This window comes from Monomorium pharaonis, chromosome 8, assembly GCF_013373865.1.
Source record: "Monomorium pharaonis isolate MP-MQ-018 chromosome 8, ASM1337386v2, whole genome shotgun sequence".
Lineage (NCBI taxonomy): Eukaryota > Metazoa > Arthropoda > Insecta > Hymenoptera > Formicidae > Monomorium > Monomorium pharaonis.
This window is the reverse complement of record NC_050474.1, coordinates 6,356,350-6,384,176: the sequence shown is the minus strand read 5'-3', so window position 1 is coordinate 6,384,176 and position 27,827 is coordinate 6,356,350. Positions and strand designations below refer to the sequence as shown.

General features: G+C 29.7%; 2 protein-coding genes across 12 annotated transcripts in view; one reads left to right on the top strand and one right to left on the bottom strand.

Annotated features, from left to right (window-relative positions):
• LOC118647184 (farnesyl pyrophosphate synthase-like) overlaps positions 1-27,033 on the top strand; it is a 43,699-nt gene extending 16,666 nt beyond the window's left edge. For 3 of the 4 annotated variants that reach the window (XM_036291552.1, XM_036291553.1, XM_036291554.1), the window contains exons 2-7: positions 23,574-23,749; positions 24,181-24,321; positions 25,444-25,647; positions 25,747-25,917; positions 25,994-26,206; positions 26,300-27,033. In XM_036291552.1, the coding sequence (XP_036147445.1) occupies positions 23,603-23,749; positions 24,181-24,321; positions 25,444-25,647; positions 25,747-25,917; positions 25,994-26,206; positions 26,300-26,509 (1,086 nt within the window). In that variant the 5' untranslated portion in view covers positions 23,574-23,602 and the 3' untranslated portion in view covers positions 26,510-27,033. Of the gene's footprint in view, positions 1-11,421; positions 11,505-23,573; positions 23,750-24,180; positions 24,322-25,443; positions 25,648-25,746; positions 25,918-25,993; positions 26,207-26,299 lie in introns of those variants that run through there. The other variant, XM_036291555.1, reaches the window with a different exon arrangement.
• Positions 10,035-18,100, bottom strand: LOC105830080. 8 transcript variants are annotated; one of them, XR_003625723.2, is made up of 10 exons: positions 17,992-18,100; positions 17,829-17,909; positions 17,703-17,769; positions 17,207-17,305; positions 16,802-17,065; positions 14,424-14,599; positions 13,122-13,264; positions 11,238-11,455; positions 10,693-10,791; positions 10,035-10,357 (listed from the first exon to the last, which is right to left on the bottom strand). XR_003625723.2 is itself a non-coding variant. In XM_036291557.1 (3 exons), exons 1-3 carry the CDS (start codon positions 11,302-11,304, stop codon positions 10,173-10,175), a joined length of 351 nt encoding a protein of 116 aa, XP_036147450.1. In that variant the 5' UTR covers positions 11,305-11,384; the 3' UTR covers positions 10,035-10,172. The 8 variants fall into 8 exon arrangements, 1 of the variants encoding a protein (XP_036147450.1); XR_003625722.2 differs by lacking the exon at positions 17,703-17,769 and having other exon boundaries at positions 17,992-18,099; XR_003625724.2 differs by lacking the exon at positions 17,207-17,305 and having other exon boundaries at positions 17,992-18,098.
• Positions 27,034-27,827: the final 794 nt, after the last annotated feature.

Below are 27,827 nucleotides of genomic sequence, written 5' to 3'. Positions count from 1 at the left end.
GATCAGAATATTCTACACAAAAAATTGTACGTGGGAAAACTGTGCACAAGAATTATCCTTGAATTAAAAACCGCATACGAATATGACCATTAACAGTTTTTCTACGCACAATATATCCGTGTGCAGTTTTTAATTCAAGAGTAATTCTTGTGCACAGTTTTTCCACGTACAATTTTTTTGTGTATAACATATTTGTGTAGAATATTCTGATAATGTACAATTATTCTGTGTAGAACGTGATCAGTGCCTTATATTTAGATACCCATTTCTTGTATTACAAATCAATATGTATTTGTAAAATTCGGAAAAGCACGATCCGTCACGCGATTTATCTTGTAATTTAGGACGCGGAGGATTTATTTCGAATTTCTGTTCCCGAAGCAGGGATTTTTTTTTTCTTTCAATTTTCACTGGTTTAACGGTGTTGAAAGTGACGGAAAAATCCTGACTCTGCAAGACGTCACTTTCGGTGGAATGCGTCGTTATCTCTACGTTGAAAAAGAATGAAACTGTCCATCATAAAATTTAACGATTCGTCATTGCTGCTATTTGTTGGAAAGCGTTTAAATCTAAATTGAAGAACAGTAAAATAAAGTGTTTATACAATTTTGTGTGTAAAACATGTTATGCGTCTATAAATAATTATAAATAAGGGAAAAATGCAACAATGGAGAAATTTGAAACAAATGGAATTCGACTGCACTTTTGTTTCTACGGGATTAACGTTTCGATTAGTGGAATGATGCAAGTAGATCGTGCGTAATTCAGATGGCAAATCCTGTCCCTCCTGAAAGCTTTCGTTTTTGATCGTAAATCCGTCCGAAAATTTACGAGACCGTCCACATCCATCGAATTGCATCCGCTTGATTCTCCTCCCGTCGATAAATCACAGTTATCCCGTGTATGTTGTGGATTCGATGCGCTGTTAAGCGGTCCCGTATTTCAGGCATTAAGCGATTCAAGATCTGTGAAATACGAAGCGGAGAGATTTGCAAGGTAGAGAAATTTATTCTCGAGATGGAAAACAGAACAATTTAATCGTAATTTAATTGTAATTACGAGTTGAAACGTTATCGTATTACATTTCTTAATCCACTGCGAATTAAAATACAATACTAATATGTTATAATGAATGAGCTTTTATGTGTGACGCTAAATTTATTATATTTATATTTTATTTGTTGTAATTTTTGAAATTTATATTCACTCTTAATTAATTTTTAATTCTTTATTACTAATTTTATACGACACACAACATTGAAAATTTAAATACGCACAGTGTTGCTGAATAATTGAAAATTATTTAGCTAACAATAACATAATTTACATGTAAATTAAATTTTAAATAAGATTAAGATTAAATTTAATATTCGAGTTATCAAAAAATAAAATTTATACAATATATTGTTGTTGATGTATGTATATCTATATCTATTTAAAAATAGATAGAGCCAAAAAATTCGTACGCTAAGATATATGACTGGATTGTGCGCGGGGGGGTGAGAAAAAGAATAAAGATCAAGTTTAAGATCTGTAAAGAATATTTTTACTTATTATACATTATTAGCCCACATTGTCTGCCTTACGAGAAACACAACAGCTTTATAAAAATAATTGTAAACTATTGAGTGCAATAATTTAAATTTAAATTATAATAATATACACTTATCTATTTTTAATTAAAATTATTTTTTTACCTAGATGATAACTTAAAAATTAAAATAATTTTATGTAGATACACTTATCATACGATGTTTCTATTTAGTTTTTATTTATAACTCTCTCACACGCAAATAGAACTGTTAAAGAATATTTCGTAATTGATCGGTGATCGTTCATCGAACGTAATATCACGTGTCAATTATGATACATGAAAGTATAATCGCGCGTGTCATTTGTCAACGTCACGAAGTTTATAAAACGCGAGTGCTGTTTGCACGTCGCGAATGGCGAATAATTCGCAAATATATCCGTGCTTCCGTTCTCTCAACCCCTTTGTCGCAAGCCTTTATGTATCTAACTAGCGCGCGAGCCGGATACTCGGCAACAATAACGCCTTTAATTATCGCACGCAATTAAAATTGTTTCCATCCGCGTGCTCGTGTTTGCACGCTGTCCGACGCCGAATGTCGCGCGTTTACGAAGAACAATGAAAACGTGCTGGATCTAAATTAAAACCGCCTAATTGTATTTGCATACGCAAGAACAAGATACTTGTGAAATCCTAAAAAAGTTTTATCTCAACTATCTCAACAGCGACAAGGGTTAGGTTTTATTACCGGACAAGCTCTATTTGGTACACCGCCCTCCCAATTAAACACTCCGATTGACTAGAAACATCTCTTTCTTTGCATTTAGAAAGGATTAAGCACTAAGGAAAGAGTGAAGGCTAAGAAAGGGGTAAGAAGTAGTACTTAAGAACATCTACAATCTAAGAGAGCTGTGTATCGGAGATCCCACAGCTGATCCCCCTGATGATACAAACTGCAATGTCGGCACGACGTTGTTACGGTACGCGGTATTCATCCGCGTACATCGCGGTGCGTTTCCAATCAAGAGTTTAAATCTGTTCGAGCTTTCATCGATTTTCGCAACCGGGGTCGCGCGTCTACTTCACGTGGCCGGCCGGTCGTACGATTCGCCGCGGACAGAGTTACGTTCGCTCAGCGATAAATAATAGTTTTCATCCACGTCGGTACTAATTGCGTTTAGGATTTGCATATAGTGTGAGCGATTTGGTAGGTAAGTCTCTCGGGGTTTTGCTAATTAGAACTATGCGTGCGCATTAACATTTCTCAACTGATACACGAAGGGAATCAATCAAAAGCGACATGCATAAATCTAAATTGACCTGCAACCCTGTCATAATTAATATCGCGTAATTTTATGCATTAAGAAGCGCGTAAAACGAGGAAGCTTTTCATGATGATCAAATCAATGCGAAAGCTTCCAGAGTTAGTAACAAAACGAAACTAGTAAAACAAAATATTATTCTCTGTACACACATCTCCGGAAACGAAAATCACATCTTTTCCTTTGAGTCAAAACGTACGTAATGATTTATGTTAAAATTATTTTCTAAATTATTATTTAAATTCTCTCTCTCTTTCGTATACCGCTATTGTTAACTGTTCTGTTATGCATGGAAAAATGTACGCATGGAGCATTCTCTCAACGAATGCAAAATGATCAGAATTAGCAAGTATAATGAATGAAATTCCTTAATTGGGGATAGAAAGAGCGCGAGGAAGAAGTTGTGGCGAAAATGGTAATAAAAGCTAGGCAAGAAAGACGTAAATGCAACCAACGTGCAACCCGGCAGCAAAAGTATATCCAGAAGAAAAATGTAATATTTCTTCTGGGACACGTTTTGCACAAAGGTGTTGGATTTCCCAATGTTAGTATATTTGAATCTTTGCGACATCAAAGCTTCGCGTTCAATGCAACAGAATAACATAACATACCACAACGTATTTAAACGTGAGTACTTATTATTTGGGAGCTGGCATAAAATTTACGAGGAAAGAGGGAAGGAGGAATTGCAGTCAGTCAAAAGTGCGTTAAAAAACAAAATGTAAAGCATGTATATAATTTGTCACGAAGCACATTTTTTTAAAGGAATTAAGGGATTTTTGTTTTAGAGAAAAAGAATTTAAGGGGTAACATCACAGTAGAATTCTAGTTTTAAAACATAAATTTGGCGATTTTTCATGGGCGTATAACAAAAAAAGTAGAAAATTTGTTTAAAGAACTTTGTTTTATATACTTTGAAGAGTATAAAAATTCTTTTTATAATTATTTTATTACAAAATGGCGGCGCTATAACCCTGGAATAAAAAACCACTTCTACGCGGCTGAAAAGGTAACTCTGGTATTTTTTATCTTCGAACAAAAAAACCAAAGACTTTTTTAGTCCATAAAAGATTGACTAGAGAAGTACATAGAAAATTTTTAAAATACTATTTTTTTTTTAAATAATGCATGTTTAAAAAAATTTACAACAAATCACAAAATTCCTATGTCCTAAAAAAAATTCAATTTTTCCAAAAATCTACCTGTTGATGTTACTCCTTAAAGCTTTCATTAATATAAAATATCTATATTTCAGAAATATAAATAAGAAGACTAACACAATTTCTTAACCAATCGAGGAGCAGGGATAACCGCCCGTTTTTCCATGCGTATGGACACGCGTCAAGATAGCTTTGCTCCTTCGCGTTGCAAGGTGCGGACGCTTCCCTTTGACGCGCGTCGTAATTTCTGATGCTTCGCGGTTAATCTGGCGTGGCCGTAATACACGCGCGGCGAACGCGTAACTGAAAGATGAGATTTATTCCACCGGTACGCGCCGGGGATGACCATAATAACACCATAAACGCCGTGAGAGCACGTCGCGCAACAACTCAATATGTTACCATCAAATTTATCTCCCGCGGCTCTCGTGCGCGTACAGCTATCGCGGTGCGTTCCAATCGAGAGTACAAATCTGCCCGAGCTTTTATCGATTTTCCCAACCTGGATTGTACCACCGGGTCGCGCGTCTGCTTCGTGTAACCGTGCCGGTACGATTCGCCAAGTTACGTTCGCCTACCGATAAGTGATAGTTTGCAGCCACATCAGTTGCTAATTGCATTTAGGGTTTACGTACAGTATGAGCGATTCGGTAATTCCCTCGAGGTTTTGCTAAGTGAAGTCAAACCGTGCGTGCGCATTAACGTTTCTCAACTGATACACGAAGGAAATCAATCAAGCGACATGCATCTAAATTGACCTGTAACCTTGCCATAATTAATATCGCGTAATTTTATGCATTAGGAAATAAAATAAGAGTTTCGATTATTATGTAAGGAGCCGCAATAAATTTCTTGCCGTTCAGCGGTTTTTATTGACATTTAAATTGAAAAGTTAATTTTTTTTAATTTATATCTATTTTATATTTATATGTCTGCAGAGAAAAATTACTGTATTTATACAAAGAGAAATATAAAAGGATACTTTTGTTAAAAACAATTTGTAAAATTTTGTAAACAAAGAAAATAATTGCTAGTATTTGAAATAATAGTTTCCTCTTTATCTTCATTATTATTAACATTATAAGGAAACAAATTTAAAATATAGAAAATAAATATAGGTAATAAATGAAAAACTTTTCCAAAAACCAAACAAGTTTTTTTTATTTTTGTAAATAAATCTTTAAAATATTAATCAAAACTATCTTATTATGTGTACACATATTTAACAAAAAAGTTATTATACTTACACAGAAAATGATTTGAAGAAAAAATTTTTTTATTTGCTAAAAAATTAATTTTTTAGATTTCAATAACTTTTTAATTATATTTAACCGAAATAATTATATTGGATCTCTTCTAACTGGTTGTTATCAAAATTTTTTACAATATTTTATCATTTTATATAATTATTTTGATAATATAACGTTATTTTAAATTTGTATTTGTGGTTTAATTCTTATATACTTTAGCAAAATTCTTTTATTCTTAATCTATTACGATATAATTTGGGGGAAAAGAGCTTTAACACTAATAAGATAATGCGGATATTATCTTGCAAACTCCACAAACAAGATTGCTATAATAAAAAATGATTTTGCTTCAAAACATTACCGCAGAAACGATTGCTCCGCACAGTCATTTGGGTTTAGAAAACCTATGGAGACGCGAACACGTCAATATTACTCACATACACTTATACATTATGTAAACTCACGTATATAAATTTCCACGAGCGATTGCGTAACAAATACTCGAGGAAAATGGAGATGTGACTTAATTTATATATAAGTATAACAAGAAACGTAAGAATAAAAATAAGAACAAGATGCACATGCATGTTTGATGAAGCAAGATAGCGAAAGCTTATTTTTTATTCATATCTCGTAATTAAGAAAAAATCTTGCCGTAAAATGACCCGCGCTTATTTTGCCGTGACGGTGCTTTTATAAAGATTAAAGATAGAGGGGCGAGCACTTGAAATAAACTGCTTCGTGACGCTTTCTTTCATCGATGACGAGAAAGAAAAAGGAAATGAGGAAATTCTAAGGGAATGGGCGGGCGATCGGGGAAATAAACGGGAAAATTTGCCTCCCAAGGGACACAGCGAGAGTACTGCTTTCTCAACCGTAATATTGGAAGTTTACGAGGTTTACCGTAATCGAATCTCGTTATACGGCCACAGAAGGCCTTTGGCAATTTGCTAGAGGGCCGATGCGACATCGACGACGGGACGTGTCGTGGAAATGCGAGCTTTACACTGCAAAGCATATCCTCTTTATATATAAAGGACATGTATATTTTATAACGGAATATACAATATTAGAACGGATTTCTTACGTGTCCATTTTACTTAAGCGTGACTGGCGCAATTCTTAATGTGACATTTTATCTATGTATGACAATGTCTTTTATATAAATAGGACTGAAAATAATTATTATAGAATAGACGTTAAACCGGACATTATAAAGGATGTGGTCCGAACATTATAAAGGATGTGGTCCGTCATGTATATTAAAGCGGACGAAATAAACAAAACTATTCTGGCAACGCAATATGGCGCGAGCGGTAGCGATAGCTTTGTCGTTCACTGTTACAACAGTCTGTTAGCTTGTCTGCTTTGACGGCCGTTCTCTTCGCAGTTGTGATGAGTGTTTTTGTTGCTAATTGTTGGTGCTAGTTGTGGGTGTCGATCGGCGCGGTGGCCGTCGCGGTGGGTATGCGGCATGTGATTGCGAATTTGGGTTGCTTCCCGAGGATGGTGACGCGGGTGTGTGCTCCTCTTGCGGGCATTATTCGCCTTTACATGAGCGTGTGAGAAAAGAAGCACACGTTTGCGTTGTCATCCGCGGGAGACAACTCAAATTCGTCGCGATCGCATGCCGTGCATTTGCCGCGGTGGTTGCCTCGTCGATCAGTGCCCGTGTTGGCACCAACGGTTAGCAATAGAGATGTTTATTGCAACTGAGAGGAGGGCAGCCGTTAGGGCGGACATTAGTCCGTTCTATTTATGAAGGACATTAAAGACAATGTCCTGCATATATAATTCCGTTTTAATTTCACACTTATCTAAAGTGGAAAAAAAGTCATTTTTTTCCATTATAGTTTCGCGGAATTTAGAGCGGATGTGTTTTGCAGTGTACCAGAAATAAGGCGCGATATACTGTAGTTCGGTGGCGCTTTAAACAAGACGAGGTTTTACGGTAAACGTTCAGCGAGAAAAGATCATTAATTCCTTTTAAGAGAAAATTGATCTGCTTATTACGTGACATTTATATAATAATTTTTATCACTAAATTTGTGGAATAAAGATAACATTTCTACGATTTTAGATCATATCAATTAATTAAATCACGATTGTTATCTGAGTAGTAACGAAAAAGATATATTTTATTGCCGATTATATCATGATTATATGGTCCGATACGGCGAATTTCATTCGAGCTAATATTCAAGTCGCAATTCAACGAAGTGTTTGAAACTGTAGTTAAGTTTCAAAGTACAGAATAATAAGCGGAACGCATGATGGTTGCATTATTCTCGTCTTGTGCCGGCTAATTAATTTATACGCGCATCAAGGAACTAATTAACCGTCCCGAATAAACTTTCGTTTACGATCAATTTCTTGCAAAGTGCAATGACCGACTGAAATGTAATATCTTAGAGCTATTGCCGCGGGAGAGTTGCATTAATTTATATGAAATTGCAATTATTGAGATGAGTTTTCAGCAGTAACAATCGTTACTAAATTTTTAATACGTACTAAAGTAATTAATCTAATCGTTGACTAGTCTCTTTTTGGTTTGTTTTTTTTTTTTTGCGAACTTACACTATTTTGGACTCACATTTCTTCTTTCTTTTTCTTTTTTAAAATTATTTTTATTATATACTTTTGTATGTACAAAAAAAGTGAAATAAAATAAAAATGAGTATACAAAGAAAAATCGTCAATACTGGCATATTATTTTAATCGTTTTATTTTATAAACTGCTATTTCAATTTGGTTATTATTATTTACTACGTGAGCTTGGGATCTAAATCTCAAATGTACATTTTTAGTTATTTTACGAAAACGTTAATTATTACAAAATGCAATAGTATTTTTAAAAACTGCTGCATATAAAGACACTTTCTAATTTACATTTGTTTCCAGAGTTTTATTATTAGATTTTGTATTAGAAATATTATCTAAAAATAAAATGGTATGCCAGTATTGGTGATCATCCTCTATAATACAACAAGAAAAAGCCATTTAAAAACATAAATCTTATTTCATAGATACATCAGTATATCACATATATCGGTTTAAAAGTCTTAAACAGATATATCTTATTTTATATATCAGTAGTATCTTCAAAGCAAGAGATCTTTATAGATAATTAATTATGAAGCAATCTCGCAAATATCTCGTAAATAAGATATGTTTTACGATAAGCTTATTTTCTAACATGTCACAAATACTTTTACAAAAAAAACCAGTTTTTCAAGACTAAACAGATTAAAAACCAAAATTATTAATAAGCCGAAATTAAATTAATTAAAATCTTTGCGGTCGGCGAAGGTTTTGTCGGAAGTTATCGTCGGTAAAGAACTTAGGTACTTTTCTATGTGCCGTTTTTTTCACGTAACATTAATGAAAAATTAGATGTGCATCACACGTCAGTAACTAACTGCTAATATATTATGCATTATGTGAGAGTCAAGGGATAAAAGTTATAACGATATACTATGTATATGAATTTATAAACAATATGTACGGAAAAATCACGTAGGAAATGCTTATCATAGTAATTGCACGACGGGGCACATGGCGTTACGCGCGATGAATGAATAATAAATTACTTTGCGCGTCTTATATTACATTACATCGAATTATACAAAAGAAAACATGCAAACAAAACATACTTACTTTTTGAACATATTTAATATGTTAATTATTTTTTATTTTAATTTTTAAATTTAATTTTATCAAAAAATTAAAACTGATATAAATAATAATAAATTATAAATGATACACTCTATATATATATATATGTATAGTTAACAATTATACAAAAATTCTACATACATATATTAACATTACATATATTAGTTCTACAATTCTCTATTCTCTGTTCAGATAATAATTAGCATTAAATTAGGTTTTTAACGCATTATTCGGAACGGAATAATTTTCTGTTATACAATATGGTGTGATAATAGATGTAAATAGATGTAAAAGATACGATTGTGTAGATTATTATCCATTTAAGAAAACAGAATGCCAATTTTACGTGTCTGTATAATTTCGTTTAAATTTTAGTTTTCTTTTAATACAAGACCATATTTATCTTCATCCGCTGGTGTAACAAAAGTATAGTCAAGACAAGATCAAGACAGAATCGCAGTAAGAGTATTCCATTATTAAAATAAACTATCTTTATGCAATTTCGTTGCGTAGCCAGCGGTTTATAAGACTTACAGTTAGCTGCTGCACTTTATCGTGATGCGTAAGAGAAGTGCGGTGAATGTTGAGAGGGACATGGAACCTTGAGAATTTCCTCGCTTATTGTGATTCGCGAAAGAAATAAGGTTTGGTACGTGTTCTTCCTGGCATATCAGAACGGAATTTCCCACACTGCCACGACCCAGTTTTGCATAATGTAGAAACGCAGAAAAGTTGTCTTCCGTCAAAGAAAAGTTATCTTATGTCGGATACCGATAACGCGAAAGTATTTGTTCAAAACTTAAAACAATTTGACACGCTTTATTAATTTGTTCACGTCTGCTTTATTACAAATTCACATTGAGGATTAAAATTTATTTATATATTAATATATATTTCTGTGAGACGTAGATGTACTATGAATATTAATCTAAGAAAAGAAGTGTATGTAGGTTGAATACTATTTATATAAAAAACTAAAGACCAAGTTACATTATGTAATATATTTAATAAAATTCCTTTAATATTTTTTTGCTTAACATCCAGTGTAATAATTAATATGGATTAAAATAATTGAAAATCAAAACACACTTGCTAATTAAACAGAATTAAATACTTTAATAACATTATTTGAACATTACATTAACAGATTATGATCTGTCATTAAGAAGATTGTGATGTAACAAGCTGCATTAAATTAAATTCAAGATTAAATCATAAAGAAAATTTATAAAAATTATTGAATTGACCAGAACAGAGCAAGTAATCCTGAAGTTATTATTGTGATAGCTGACACCATATTTTTGGCGGAAGCATTGCATAGATCAGTATGGCATTCATAACAACTGCTGAACTTGTAGACTGACTTTTGCGTTTCACAGAAATCTTTAATAGCACATCCACGTAAATCGGTAGTTAGCTCTGCAAGATGTTGTAATTTTAATTTACAATAAATATATATATGTATACATATAAATAGAATGTTAAAGCATTTTTAAGCGCTTTATAAAATGTTTTAGACATACAAGAGTAGTATATGTGAGTTTCTGCAAAAAATTTAAACAGAAAAGTAGAAAAAACTCAAATATTCAAAAAAATTCAAATAAACTGTTTTATCACAATAATAATTATTAAAAAAATAGAACTAACTAAAGCCAACATTTTAATAGATACAACATTACTCTTATAAATTATTTTGAACGTAGGATCCACAATGTGTTGTAAAAGTCATAAATTTTCTTATTTTAAACACTTACTATTTGTAAATTTAACACATGATCCATCCAGAGGGTATTCACACAATATCGGTGTATATGATGCATTTGGCAACGAACCATAACATGTCAATGCCTTGCCTTAAAAAAATAGATAAAATAATAAATTAATAAAAATATTTGTGTAAATATCTATATATTAAAATTATCCAAATTAACATTACATTAATTAATTAATAAAGAGAGAGAGAGAGAGAGAGAAAGAAGGAAAGAAGAAAAAGCAAGTTTTTGATTATACAATTGTTATGAAATTAATAATTTTATAATTTATTGTTTTCAATAATATTAATGTATAATAATCTATAGCAATTATTATTTATATTCTTCCAATTATTTTTGTTACATTAAAAACTATTGAAAATCTAAACTTTTAAGAATTATATTAAAATATAGTTATATAGCGGTATAGTACCAAAATGGCAGTACAGTGTAGCAAAGTTATAAATTAACTTTTTCAAAATTTTTGCTATTATTACTTGTAAGATCATTAACAATTAAATAAGTTGTCGAAAATTTACATCACTTACTTGAATGTAGTGTAGAGAATATGACCACCACAAATATGGTAACGGCGAAAAGATTTTGCCTTTGCATTGTTCTTGTGCCTTGGTTGACGTCTAATGGAGGACTATCACAGTGTGCTCAAATATGTTCGCAAAGTTATTATCGATTTCTTTTGTAGATAAACCCGTGATAAATTTGGGGATTATTGTGATAAGTTATCAATGATTAGATATAAAATTATCTAAAATACAATTTTTGTTACGAACGCTTTTACAATCAAGTTGCAAAAGGTAAATTTACTTTATTAGAATACAGAGTTTAATACAACAAATACAGATGTTTAATAGATGCATGAATAAAATATAACGCTTTAATATACGTTAAAAATAAAAAATGCACCCGTTTATTTTATTTCTAACATTTTATAGAAAATGTTGTCGTAAGAAAAAATTCTTACAAAATATAATATTCGAAATACGATATTATGTAATAATTCTGTAAAAGCATTACGTGACTATATTAATTATGTCTAGTAAACTTTTCTTACAATTATTAACAGATTCCATGTAGTGTGAATCACTGATGTCTAGAATTCTTTATTTTATCTTTTGAAAGAGTGATTAATTAAAACTTTGATGTACTGTGAGTGGATTTTTGGCACAGAGGACAGATGCGTGATCTTTATGTCACAGTCATCATAAGTAATTATTACGATAAAAAGTGTAAAGAAGGAAATATATAGCAAATATAAAGCAAAATTTTTTTTTTTTTTACAAAAGCCTAGTTAGTTGTTTTTAACAAAAACATTTGTTTATATCTTTTTTTTATAAATAATTTTTCTTTAAACACATAGGTATGAAACGCAATTACTTGCTAATTTTTCTATATACGAAGACATTTGCGTATCTTAGGATTCAAATGTTGCAATTCTGTTAGTTAATTAAAGTCCTTAATACTGTTGAGTAAATTATCGCAAATTCCTTTCATATACCTGAATGAAGAATAACGAATGCAATTAAGATAGCAATCACAAATGGACGACTTTCTCATTTTTTATATATCATGAGATTAGTTGAACCAACAACCGGTATAGTATTTCCAGAAATTTGTATATTCTTTTGTTATCGTTAATTTTTACCATGTAACTAATCGCAATAAACGCTGGATTATCGCAAGTACCCTCAATGTTATCATTTGAACGACATACTATATATTGATTAAATAAATATATTTAAGATGACAAGTGTATCAAACACTTCTATTTATTCAATTTTATAGTTTTTTATTGACAGTCAAAAAATATATAATAATTTTTTTTATTGCATGTTTATAGTTGTATAAACAAATTCTAAAATTAAATTTGAGGATTCATGACATTCTTAGCACTTTAAGCGATTGTTTTCACGGACGACTGAGCGTGACGTCGCTTGACTGGCGCGCGGGGATGTATTTTCAGTTACGAATTATAGCTAATATTGCAAAGAATACACGTTACCGTAACATTCACATTTTTTGCTTATTCAAGCGAGAAAACTACTTGACCGTTAGGTCTCGCAGCACGAGATAGCGAGTGCTACACGCTTTGATCACTTCTTAGTGTACTATAATTATTTTAAAAAGTCACAGAATGCATGCATTAATCAAACAACATCAAACACAAGTTTAAGATATAATTGATATAGATATTGTTAATTGTGAATAAAATATGTGAAAAAGTTTTAAATTTTCTATATTGACACGCGCAAATTTTACATAATAAGTCTTAAATGTCTGATATTCAATTAGTTTCCACGAAGAAAGCGATGAATCACTTTCCACTAAAGCATTATCTAAGATTCTCAGAAAATAAAGCTCAAAATAAAAAAAAAAGTCATTTGTACAAAAATAAAGTATTATTAAATACTTACGCGATTTACAGCAAATGCTTGATTTATCTCTTTGTCCTCGGCGATTTCTTTGCATTATCGCGGAAATCTTTCTCGTCCGGTACTTTAATTTCATTTCCTATGTCTGTTGATTCATTCAAAGCGTCCGTACGTTTTAACTTTTTCTAATGAAATGATCAATTTTATCTTTCAATCGATTTGCGAGAAATTTCTCTTAAAAATAAATTAATCGTTGATGGAGATTTAATTTCGTTGATCAGTTAATTCGTTTATCAGCAAAATACCGAATAAAATAATGATTATTTAAATGAAGAAAATATAACTGAAATTTATCTTAGATTTGGATTGATATAGGTAACTGATTTACAAAGTATTACTTATCTTTAAGATGATGATGTCAGTATTACATTTATCGATATAATCAAATTATTCACATTAAATCGCAAAGACTGATAGAGTATCATTTTTCAAAGTATTAATATCTTTCTACACAAAGTAAAATTCTGTAAAAACACATATTACGTAAAAGTAAGTAATTAATTTTCTATAACATGTTTTCACATAAAGCATCTTTGCATTTAAATATGAAAAATTACATAACTTAAATGTCTTGTTTCTAAATATCTCAATTTTTTTATTTTTAAAAACTGAATAACTGTTGGAGTTTTAAAGAACTTAAAGTTTTGCATATCATTTCTCCGGAAATTTATACGAAATTTACTGTACCATCGCTACATTATGCGCTCATTAACGCTGTTCTCTTTAAATACGATGCACATTTTCGTATAGCTTAAACAATAGAGTTCCTAAGTTTAAATTTATTATACTACATGATTATTCAAATATCTATTTTTTTTGCTCTACAACGTTTCAATTTAAAATAATTTAATAAAACAATAAGCCATTATTTATATATTAATTTATTTGTTTATGTATTGATTTTAACTTAATAGTGAAAAAAAGTGTGTGTGTGTGTGTGTATTTATATATACATATAATATAAAAATATTTGTGTCTAATTTACATAACTTAATGTTACGACAAATACCGTTTTTTTATAAATAATACAATATGATATTTTAGTTTTACCAACTTAATATTTTGACTTTCGAACTTTTGTAAATTGTCAAAAAAAGTGCCAGAGATAATAGTTATTTCGAAGTTACTTTGAATCCGATGTAAAGAACGGTAAAACTGAGGGACGATAAAACCGAGGAACGATTATGTTGTGAAAAGGGAGAACCCTTGTGGGTGTTCGCCAAAGCGTAAAGGTATTCGCTTCCCACGCTTAAATCACGGAATAACAATAACAATAATGCTCACAGATGCTTGAGCATCCTTGCCGCCTCCAGTTACCCGGCGTCAACGCGTTCCGCTTCGCGTTTCTTCAAAATTTTCCTCGCCATGCTAAATCGGCTCTTTTTGATCAGGCACTGAAACGCGGAATGGTAATTTCTTTTTTATTCTGTTTTTTTGTTCTTCTCTCTTTCATGTGTTTTCTAGAAACATAAACGAATAGCTTTTACAAATATATTTATTTCATACTTATTTGAGAATTTTTTATTTACTCATAATTGCCTCTTTTTACAGAAAATATATAAACAAATTAAAAATACAAGTATGTGTATCGTGAACTGTTGCAACTATAACTCGATAACTTTTAATGCATTAAACTATAAACCAACACTAATAATTTAATGCCTTTAGCAAAAGTCGTTTAGTTAAAATATTATATGTAAACAGAAAAATATATTTTACATTTATTTTATTAAATTCTATCAAAAAATCTTACAAAAGTAAAAAATATCCCAAACACATATATGCCAATGCGTAAACGCGTGCACATTTAAAAATAAGATTAATATAAATTATTATTAAATAAATATACTTAAAAGACATAGCAAAATTCTATAAAAATCTATTCAAAAAACAAACGCAAGATAATGTTCCGTAATGAAATTATTGCAATATGGTATCAAAAATTACTATTGAGCAACCATCCATAAGCAGAGAGCGTAAAAATGTCGTAGAAGATGACAGATACACTTTCATGGATTCTTGTAAACAATAATAGGATATTACAGATAGTTTGCAAGTTTGTTATCAAGTATTTGAAAAATTTACCAATAGAGAACGGGCGAGATGTTATCATTTTAATTTAAAACTATTTGACAAGAAAATCACTAAAAGTTAAACGAATACAATTCAGTAGTTTTCGAGATTGCTAATCACAAATCTGCTGTCAAAATATAAAATAGCCGATTCGGTAAATAAAATTTTATAGATTTTTATTAAAGAACGGTTTTTCCCATCCTTTAATATTGATCGAAGCGCGTCACATGTACCCTATATGTAGCATACACGTATAAAATTGCTTACGTGAGATAAGTATATCTGCTTGATATCAAGTATCGTTATAATGGTGGATTTGTACAGCTATCAAGTCACCTCCATATGTTGCAATGATACGAAATGCCGTTGAGTAAAATTTATAACGCTAATGACGCAGAGAAAATGTTCCGCGCGTCTACGAGGCGAATCCCAGCGTTTCCGTATTTTACTAATTATACTTTCTTCAATAGATCAAAGTCGTTTAGATTTATGTGGCGAAAGCGTGGAGCATTTTCAATACAATAGAGCTAATCGATATACTCGGCTTATTTTTCTTTCATTACACGTGGTACATTAATATATCTTTTGTCGCATCTTCCTTATCGTCATTAATATGATAATTTCTGTTTCAATATCGCGGAGCGATTTTATTAAAAGTTAACATAAGATAGCCCTTCGAATAAGGGCAAACATTTTTATTGATTTCTCGAAACTTAGACTGTCATGAACGATACCAACCAGAAATAAAATCTTCGTCGTGTTTTTAAAACACCAATTGAAGAGTTTCTTGCGCGTATGAATCAAATGAGAAACAAATAGAATGTAGGGACAATCGCGCACTTGTAAGACTCGCGGCTTACCTTTTCCTCGAGTTTCTGTCCTTTTGCGACACGCGGAGATGCGCGTAGAATGTCGAAAAAAAAAGAAGGTGCGGAGAATACGTGGGTGTACAAACGCATTCCGAGAGGGGGGAGAGAGTAACAAGTATGACGTAAAGTTATATGCCAGTACGTTAAGAGTTGTCAGGATAGAACTCTTCGAAACAAGGACGCCCGGATCAAATCGACATCTCGGCGCATCGCATCTCACGAGCATCAATATTGCACGGACGCGCATCATGCGGAAATAAATTTATAGCGAATCAAAAAAAGCACATGATAGCCTGGACGGCAAATTTACCTCTCTCATATACATTTCTGACAACGTCCTGTCAGTGCAATTCGCGACTAAACTCGGTATCCTAAAGCCAATAAACTTATTTTAATTTAAGTTTGTTTAAAAAAAAAGGTAATTTTGCGTGAGATAAGATTTTCCCAAAGATATTTTTATTAACGCAATTCCTAACATTATGTGTTTCTTATTCAAGCAAAATGTCATCATTAAGATAAATTTGGGCTAAATAGGGCTATTTATATAATTAATTTTGTTTATTTAAAAAACTATATATATATATTTTTTAATAGTTTTAAAAAATAAAATAAATAAAATAATCTTTTTATTTATCCTAAGTACCTTATATTATTTTATATTATCACGAAGTGAGGTCAGAAAGTTTTCAAACTAAAGTTATTAAAAAATTCAAAACTCACCATAAATTCTATTGTGTGATTTCTGTCATCCTCGAGATGGCGTATATGCATTAAAACATAGCATTTTTTCTGGTATTTTCCACTGCTGGAGTGTTCCCTAAAAAACTCTTTTTCGTCAACCATGTTAAGTCGTTCAGACAGATTCACTACTTCCTATGAATATTTTCAGTAGTTTCCAAACGGTGTGTTTTTACTTTTATTTTTGACAATAAAATGACCTAGTTCCTTGCTTCGTATTTCTAAATACTTATTAACTTTGTATTCCTAAAAATTAAAAACTTTACAATGTTTATCATTTATCTTTAAGATAAAGATTAAATGAATTTACTTGATATAATAGTTTATCGATGATCTCAAAGAGTTTCAAAAAATTCTCTGGGATATCCATAGCGTATTAAATCGTACCAGATAAAATAGATTTCCAATGGCTTAGTCTTTGATACGAGAAGTGAATGTTTTGCTATTTATTTTTCTGCTAAACCAAAGTTTATTGAACGTTGATTGCTAATCCAATAAGATCAAAATAAAAATTATTAAAAATAAATTTTAAAAATTTGTTTATTTAAAAAATTGAAGATAAAGTTACTGCCATTTAAATAGTACATTTCCGCAATTTTCTTTTATAACGATGTTTATGTATAAAATATTTTGAACAAGAGCATTTTATTTTATTACATGAATGTACTATACATAATAACAACGAAATGAGATCGGCTTGCTAAAAACACTTATGGCTGTGGCATGCGTAGATTGTAACGAAGAACTAAGATCGCACTATAAAGAAATAGTTATCATTTATCGCTAATGGACGACGGACACATTACAATTTATCTGACGAGATGATAGCGTTGCACTAGACTTTATGAGAGATTTTATGATGCATAAAATAATATTTTTTTACCACTACAGAACTGTATGTTGGTTTGTTGTTTAAGGGGCCGATTGTTCTAACTTCTTAGTAAACTTACCTGTCAGGTAAGTGTTTGTCTTTATTTATTTAGAAAAAAATGAAAATATACACACTTACCTGATAGGTTTACTAAAAGTTGAAATAACCGTTCTTAATTCAATAAAAAGGGTAGATTCGAGCTCCAGTATTCCATTATTTCTATCATCGAAAAGAAATATTTAATATTTTAAACTTTCAACAAGAGTTAAATGCGATTTATTTAAACAAACATTGCATATACCTGCAGCGTTTATTCTTTGTCAACAAGTAAGACAAGAAATGTAACGAGCATTGTGATAATATATGCCACGGCCATATAAATTTACAATAAATTTGCGTATAGCGGATAAGGAAAGAGACACGTCACGCAAATAAATAAAAAATAAAATGCGAGTGATTTTTTTCAGAATTTAAAAGAATATATATACCTTTATTAATATACATTTTAAACTTATCCAAGTTACAATTCGTAACTTATTTTATTATTACCGATACTGCAACTTAAAAACAAGATTATATTATCAAGCAAGCATGAGATTAATAAAACATTAAATAAATAGATAAGTTTTATGTATACACTTATTCTAATATTTATCATTTGAGAGCAATAATAATCGTAAACAGATGGATAATAAATACTGCAGAAAATATCGACAGTATTCCCAGTTTTGTTGTTTATTAATATTTTTTGTGTTATTCCGTTTTATTAAGTCACGTTTTTTATATCGTATTGTCAACAAAGTAATAATATTGAGTCATAAAAGATAATGCACAACGTGCCGCACAACGCATTTAATTTTTTAAACATTTTTTTTCTGACACAATAGAGTTTGAATCCCTATGGCCTTGCATACTTCAAATCAATAGATACCGTGCAAAAATTCATGTACATATCAATAGTTAGCAGTAAAATTAAACCTTGATAAATTTTTTGTGTGCGCTTTTTTTAAACATACATTTTTTATTACCCTGACAATTTTTTTATGATACTATTCATAGATTATATTAAATTTTTTAAATTTACAAATACAATAGTTTTATTTCTAAAATTTGTTAACATGTTTCTGAACATTTTTATTATTTTGTTTATATTTTTATTTACACATATTTTTTTAAATTATCTTGTATCTTATAATATATACTTATTTTATTATAACTAATAAAATATAATAACATTACAATTTCTATTTTTGATATTTTTTATCGCTACACTGCAAAACACATCCACTCTAAATTCCGCGAAACTATAATGGAAAAAAATGACTTTTTTTCCACTTTAGATAAGTGTGAAATTAAAACGGAATTATATATGCAGGACATTGTCTTTAATGTCCTTCATAAATAGAACGGACTAATGTCCGCCCTAACGGCTGCCCTCCCCTCAGTTGCAATAAACATCTCTATTGCTAACCGTTGGTGCCAACACGGGCACTGATCGACGAGGCAACCACCGCGGCAAATGCACGGCATGCGACCGCGACGAATTTGAGTTGTCTCCCGCGGATGACAACGCAAACGTGTGCTTCTTTTCTCACACGCTCATGTAAAGGCGAATAATGCCCGCAAGAGGAGCACACACCCGCGTCACCATCCTCGGGAAGCAACCCAAATTCGCAATCACATGCCGCATACCCACCGCGACGGCCACCGCGCCGATCGGCACCCACAACTAGCACCAACAATTAGCAACAAAAACACTCATCACAACTGCGAAGAGAACGGCCGTCAAAGCAGACAAGCTAACAGACTGTTGTAACAGTGAACGACAAAGCTATCGCTACCGCTCGCGCCATATTGCGTTGCCAGCATAGTTTTGTTTATTTCGTCCGCTTTAATATACATGACGGACCACATCCTTTATAATGTCCGGACCACATCCTTTATAATGTCCGGTTTAACGTCTATTCTATAATAATTATTTTCAGTCCTATTTATATAAAAGACATTGTCATACATAGATAAAATGTCACATTAAGAATTGCGCCAGTCACGCTTAAGTAAAATGGACACGTAAGAAATCCGTTCTAATATTGTATATTCCGTTATAAAATATACATGTCCTTTATATATAAAGAGGATATGCTTTGCAGTGTACTATTTAGATACAGATTTTCCTATAAATTAGTTAGGAATCAAATATGTAGGTCAATAGATAACAAAACGTAGTGCATTTCTTTATTGCTACACGAAGAGAGACAAACATGAAAACTGTAAATTTATTATTTGCTGTAATTACAGCCTTTGTCACAGTTATTCTTCAAGTTAATGGAAAACCTGCAGCCTCAAATAATTCAAAAGTCGAATCCCATCCGGACAGTATTGGACTAGGGCTATTGATTTGGATTGGTATAGTTTAATAATTGGATGCGGATAATACAGATACTTGGATATTACTCATCAACATTTAACCATGTAAAAAATAAACTCTCTATTTGTTTATTTTTAATAAAACCACACAGCAAATTAAATTAACCTTAATTATCAAATTATTTAATAATACCCATAAAAAAATATAGAAAGTAATAAGTTATAAAAAGTTAAAAACTATAATAAATAAAAATTTTCTATTTAGATTTTAATAAAAATTAATATAAAATGTTAAATAACAGTTAACAAATTAATATTAATATTAATATTTAAAAAACTTTATAATTTTTTACATAAAATATAGGTAAAATACTAAAAACAGATAGGTATATAATAGATATATAATAATAAAACGTTTTCACGATGCGTGATATATTTTATTACATATAACTAAAAAAATAAAAAATTAACAACTTCTATTTTATGTTTTGGATATTTTTTATTGTCCATTTTTAAATACAAGTTTTCCTATAAATTAGTCAAAAATTGAATAGTCAATACAAATACGTAACAAAACAAAAGTGCATTTTATTTCTTTATTACTAAACGAAGAGAGGCGAATATGAAAGCTGTATATTTATTATTCGCTGTAATTGTGATCTTTATCACAGTTATTCTCCCGGCTATTAACGGAAAACCTATTACCAAATCATATGCTGAATCCTCGCCGGATGGTGGTGGACTAGGATTGGTACTTTATATCGGTCTACTTTAATGGAATTGAATTCGGATAATAAAATACTTGGATATTATCCATTCATAATTAATTTTGTAAAAAATAATCTATTTATTTATTTTAAATAAATGCAACAGCAATTGAATGTCTTAATTGTCAAGTTATTTACTAACACCCATGCAAAAAGCTGTAATAATTTAAGTTTTTATTAAATAATAGCTAAAAATAAAGAAAATTGTGGCTTTAAAATTCGGCGTAATACGTAAAATAATATTGTTGCTTTATTTGAAATTAGCAAGAAATAATTGAATCAAAAATTTAAAACTTGAGTGTCTTGAGTATTTACGCATTATACATACACTATACATGAGAAAGTTTCCGGACATCTAGGATAATAAAATCAAATTTTTTATAATAAAAATATTTGTGACTCATACAGCATTAAAAACAAAGGAACTTAATAAATTTAATTTTTTTAAATAGATCTAAATACATAAACATAAAAAAAGAAACATTTGACTTTTTAATATTACTGCACTCTTATATAATATATTATACAATACTATTTTTTCAAAAGAATTACATAAAATAATATAATTTTGAGAAAATCCTAGTAAAATTTTAATAAAACATCTTGTAAAACTATATTTTAGCATCTTGTGTTTATATTTTTATAAATTATTTTAAAAAATAAAAAAATGGTTTTATTTATAGAAAAGTGCAATTTTATTTTTTTGGTACATAATCATGACATATGTACATATTTATAATTCTTTTTCTAAATCTTTATCTACATTTTCCTCTCGAAAAAAATTCTTTTGAAACTCAACGTAAATAGCGTAAAGAAAATAACTGTGATATTTCTTTTATCGTTCTTTGTTATGAAAGCCGTTAGTTTATGTTTTATAGTTTTGTGAATGTTAAAATTACAGTCTTATGCATAAAATAAATCGTTATTGTTGCTTATACTTTTTAACATTTAATAAATTTTATCTCATAAAGGATTCCTTTCTAAGTGTGCATAAATAATTTTGCGCTTTATTAAAACTTTTAAAAATAATTATTTCTTTGGAAAATTTTATGTAATTATCACAACAACAAAATTATAAGTTGTATTACGACAATTTTTATAAGAATAACTTTTATATAAAATATTTTGTAGATATTACATATATCATCAATTAGTCATATTTAATCTTAACTTTTTGTAATTTATCGACAGGATATTACTATTACGTGAATTTCAACATTTTGGTTTATTGCGCAATCCAGTCGCAATGTAGTAATATACATTGAAGTTTATCTGAAAACAAAACAGAACACTTTATTGTACATATCGGTACATTTATGAGATAAGTATGTATCATAAGAAATGTATGAAAATCAATTCGTATTATAACTATAATTTGCTTTATCAGTCAGATGTACAGTGTATCTAACCTACCTGTTCTCAATATGGCAATGTATCTAATTTGGCTAACCTTTCTTTCCCCCTCTATTCAAAACAATTACACAACAAATTTCACAGATAACGTTAATATATCTCAAGAAGTCGATACAATATACTTGTGTCAGTTAATTGGTCAATATCTGCCTTCTAATTACACATTATTTAAATTGTGCTCTTTTTAAATTAAAAATTTCGAAGCTAAGGTTTTGCTTTGCATAACTATCATGTGTAAATATACGCAATTTATTATTTTAGCTCTTTGTTTATGCTTTTTAATACTATATTTACTTTACATTTTTATTAAAATATTTTGTTTATAATTAAAAAAAAAAACTCTTTGTATTGTAAATCCATTATGGCCAGGAGTACTGGAAACACAATATATCTTATTAATATACAGAAGTTAAGATTTTGTTTTTTTATTTAGTGTTTAACTTTTGATTAGCATTTTTTGTCTTTCTTCAGTTAGGAACTTTGTAACAAGTAAGAGTTGTTAAGATAACGTCTTTTATAGTAAATAAACAGTTTTACGTTTAATAAATAGCAGTATGTGTCATTTTTTCCGTAAATAAGATAATAAAAACTTAATTAAACATGTTAATTTTTTATTTCGCATTCTTGCGAAAAAATATTTATAAAAAAGAGGCCACATTTGGTACATATGTAAACGACATGGCACAAGTGCTATCTTCTTCTTTAAATCTTTATTATATTTATATGAATAATTGAAAATATTTCATATACTTTTTCTAGGTCTCAGAAATGTTTTCTAGTATACATCTTATATTTTAATTTTGTATTTATTAAAAAGTGAGAAAAATCTTCAAATTTTAGGTAGGCAGTATGGGGTACAGGTATTTTCTTTGGACTGGTTAAGTGTTAAAATTGTATAGTAGTATTTATGTGATCTGTTTTATGATTTTTTTAATAAAAAGTATAAAAAAGATAAATTATTGTTTAAATGAAAAAATCATTTAACAATTGCGCATAATCATTATATTTACAATATGTAAATCGATTGTTTGATTAAACATACATATTCATACATATATATTGTCATTTAATGGAGTGTATGTGTGTGTACGTTAAATCCAATATATACATATATTATATGTCACAGCAAAGAATTGATCAATCTTTAAAGAACTTTTGGTGACTACCATTCTTTCTTCTCAGAAGCTCAAAAATCAGGCATATATGACTAAAAGTATAGAAAATATAAATTTGATAAAAACAGTTTTTAGTTTAAAAGCTTCGTATTATTAAATGATTGGCTTGTAATTAACTATAATTTTATTCATAATTTAATAATTGTTGTCTATTGTTAAAGTTTTTAAACGTTGTATTACAACGAGAAGAATGGCTTCTTCCAAAACTCAAAACATGTGGATGACAATGGAGAAAGAAGATCAGGGGATGATGGCAGTGTGGCCGGACGTTGTTCGCGATATTACGGAAATGGTTACAGATTTAAACATTCCTGATGTTGATAAATGGTTGGAAAAAGTAAGTCATTATTGATAAAACATACAATATTATACAATAATCAATCCAAGCAAAAAATAATTAAAGTTTTTTTTACGATTTAATCAATTAAACCTAGAATAAATTTTTTAAAATAATCAAATATAACATGAAATAATTTAATGTAAAATATATTATAAACAGTTTATATAAGATTTAAAATAAAATTTTACTGAAGGCAACAACAACAAAATTTGTCAAAACAAATGATTATAAATATGTTAAGAAACTTTCGCTGAAAGTGAAGTAAATAAGAATAGTAATATTTTATGTAAAAAAAACGCCAAATGTTTTAATAACACTAAAATAAATCTATAATGATCGAATAAAATAAAAAGCAACAGCATATATTATATATATATATTAATAAAAGATTTGCATATTAATATATTTCTAATCTGCGTATAATACAGGTATTACACTATAATGTCCCAACAACAAAGAAAATTTTGGGTTTATCATTAATCTATATTTATAAATCGCTAGTACCTAAGGAACAACAGACAGAAGATAATATTCGCTTAGTGCAAATTTTAGCATGGTGTGCGGAAATGGTGCGTAATTCTATTCTTTTTTCCATGACTGGTGATATCTTTTATGAACAAATTTGATTTAATTAAACACGAGATAATAATATAACATATTTAAGTCCAAAGATAATACAATGACGCAAAAAAAACTAGACAAAAATTTTGATCAAATTTTTAGGCAATTTTCAAAGTAATGCAACTTTGCGAAAAATTATCTAAATTACATGAACTTTTTTTTTTAATTAAAGGGTAAAGACTCTAATTTCAGAATCTCTAGGCAAAAGTTTGATTTGTTAAGTGTGAACCTTTTGTGTTTTATAAAAACCAAACGTGTTTTTTTTAATTGAAAAAAGTAAAAGTTTGTTATCATTTTTCCCAAGTTTTTTGTTAAAATTTTGCTAATATTAATCCAGATCCTTAAAGTTCATTCTTTTCTAAGCAAAAAAAACATGTTGAGACGATGTTTTTTGTTGATTGCACACGAGTTTGAAATTTGCATTTTAGAATATTTTAGCGAATAAATGCGGTATTTTTTGAATATCATGAAATTTAAGTATCAATATAATATTGCACATTTAATCTTGTTCGTATTTAACTCATCATAATCATACCTCGGTCATCAGAGTGACCCAATGCGCATCACGTGGAGATATTGATGGTCGGATTTTGCATATCATGTGGCAGTACACATTTCAAACTCGTATGCAATCAGTCAAAAACATTATATCGACATGTTTTTTTTAATTGCTTAGAAAATAAATATAAACTTTAAGAATCTGGATTAATATTAGCAAGATTTTAACGAGAAACTTGAGAAAAATGATAACAAACTTTTACTTTTTTTCAATTAAAAAAAACATGTTTGATTTTCATACAATACAAAAGGTTCACACTTAACAAATCAAACTTTTGCCTAGGGATTCTCAAAGTAGAGTCTTTGCCTTTTAATTTAAAAAAAAGTTTATATAATTTGATGATTTTTTGCAAAGTTGCATCACTTTGAAGATTGCTTAACAATTCGATCAAAATTTTTGTCTCGTTTTTTTTTGCGCCAGTGTACATTGTATAATAACAGCAACTTTAATAAAGAAAACATAAAATATTGCGAGTATGAATAATAATACTAACACATTTATTGCTACACAGGCATTATCCAATTTAGTCATGATCGACGACATCATGGATCGATCGTCATTTCGTCGAGGCCAACCATGTTGGTATCGGTACAATAATATTGGTTTAATGGCAATCAATGATGGTTTATTATTAGAGAGCGTTGTGTATTATTTAATTAAAAAACATTTTAAAGGAAAAGAATGTTATATTAATTTACTGGAAACATACCAAGATGTAAGTAAATATCATACAATATTGTATTTTATGTAGATATTAGTATGTCCTCTTCGTTTCTTTTTTAATTAAACAATTAATTATAAAAATATTTTACAGGCTATTTTCAAGACACAACTAGGTCAGAGTTTAGATATGTACATGATTAAATGCAACAAGAAGCCTAATGACTTAATAAATCTGGATCTATTTACAATGAATCGATGTAGATTACTTGTTACATATAAAGCATATTTAATAGTTGTACCAATATTCGCAGCAATGCATTTTGTAAGTTTACCTGATTTCTTTTTACATAAATAAAATTTTTCGTGACGATAATGCACTGTGATGTTATTTAATGTAGGTTGGAATAAAAGATCCAGAGATGTTCAAGGAAGCAAAAAACATCGCGTTAGACATTGGGTATTTAATACAAGCTCGAGATGATTATTTAGCCTGCTATGGAAGTTATGAAACTATCCAAAAAATAAGTACTGATATAGAAGAAGGAAAATGTTCGTGGGTAGTTGTTACGGCTCTTGAACGCGTCACTCCAGAACAGCGTAAAATTTTAGAAGTAAATATTATTGATTATATGATTTTTGTTAAATGTTTTCGTCAAACGTTGTCAAATTAATTTATCTTTTTATTTTTTTTCTTCTCCACATAGGAATGTTACGGAGTTTCGGATCCAGAAAAAGTGAAACGCGTGAAACAGCTCTTCGCTGATCTAGATTTGCCGAACATATATTCTAAACACGAAAAAGAGACATATAATCAAATAAATGAACAAATACAGCAACTATCATGTGGACTTCTACGCAATTATTTCTTTGATTTTTTAGAAAAGATTTGTCAGAGGGAGGAATGTTGTTTTTAAACTGTCAATTTAGAAACATGTATTTTTTTTCAAGGAAGGGTCTAACATAGGTTATTTAGGTCGGTATAATCTATTTTCTTATGTTTACACAAGTAAAAAATCTTTGTTTTAATTAAAGCTCGCAGAAAATAAATATTTTGCGGTGCTTTCTATGTCAGTAATACATAATAGTATATGCTATCATAAAAGAAACATTTTTAGATTTAATACATATTCAAATCTTTTAATTCATTTTGTTTGATTTTTTTGCAAACAGTACACGTTAATATTTTTTTTTATCACTATTGCATTTTATCGTAATATTTATATCGTAATAGGTTGTGTTTAATTCGGCGTTCATCATGATGTTTGTAAGCATTATTTGTTCTTGTTTAACTTTAAGTACACGGAAAAAATTTTATATCAAATATTACTATGTACGATAGACACGATAGTAACTATAGACTATAAGATAACATTTTAGAGAGTTATATATAGTGTGGCAATTTAATAAACAATAAAAGTTTTAATAATTTTTTTCTTGATCCGTTTTTATTACTATTTACCAAAAGAATTTTTAATATTAAATGCCCTCTGTGTAATTTTTGAACCTTTTTTAAAAAAGATAATTTTTGTTAGGATTTCACTCATTTTGTAGTATCGGATATCTCATTTCTTTTTATAAATATATTTGAAGATCCTTAAGACAATTTTAAAATCTGTATCTAATTAAAGATTGAGATTCAGATTGAATTAAAATAACAAAACAAAGTTATATTGGTTTTATTTTTTTTCTGATTACATTTTAATTATCATTTTCACATATGCTTATTACATCAGTTGGAAATACGGCTGTCCAATTTGAAGATTAATATAACACTATGTGTGGTACTTTGTACTGGTTTTGCGCGCGCGCGCGCGCGTGTGTGTGTGTGTGTGTACATGTAAATCTGTGAAAAATAATTCAAGTGAGCTTTCTCGCACAAGAGATCTCGAGATCTTAGAATTGACTCAGAATTGAGTGTACCAATTTTAATCGGACTGGTCGCAATCGGAAGCTCACGTCAATATTATCCTATCTAAAAAAGGAGATGTTAAATCGGATCGAATTTATTGTTGCCGCTTTTCCGAGATGCTGATTGGCTGTCTCGCTATAAAGTTGTTAAGTGCGTTGTGACTGTCTTCACTTCGTGTCATTTCCAGCTGTCAAACTACTTCGTGTCATTTTTAGCTGTCAAACTGTCACTTTTGATAGCTGATTGAAATAATTACAAGAAATCAGGGAAAAAGAAAAAAGAGCCAAATAAAAAATATACGAGAGGAAGAGAAAGAGAGAGAG

Coding starts and splice junctions, on each gene's coding strand:
- LOC105830080 (XM_036291557.1), bottom strand. CDS start 11,304: ATGCAAAGGCAAAATCTTTTCGCCGTTACCATATTTGTGGTGGTCATA. Junction 10,792..11,237: donor ATTCTCTACACTACATTCAA/GTAAGTGATGTA, acceptor TATTTTTTTAAG/GCAAGGCATTGACATGTTAT. Junction 10,358..10,692: donor ATGTGTTAAATTTACAAATA/GTAAGTGTTTAA, acceptor AACATCTTGCAG/AGCTAACTACCGATTTACGT.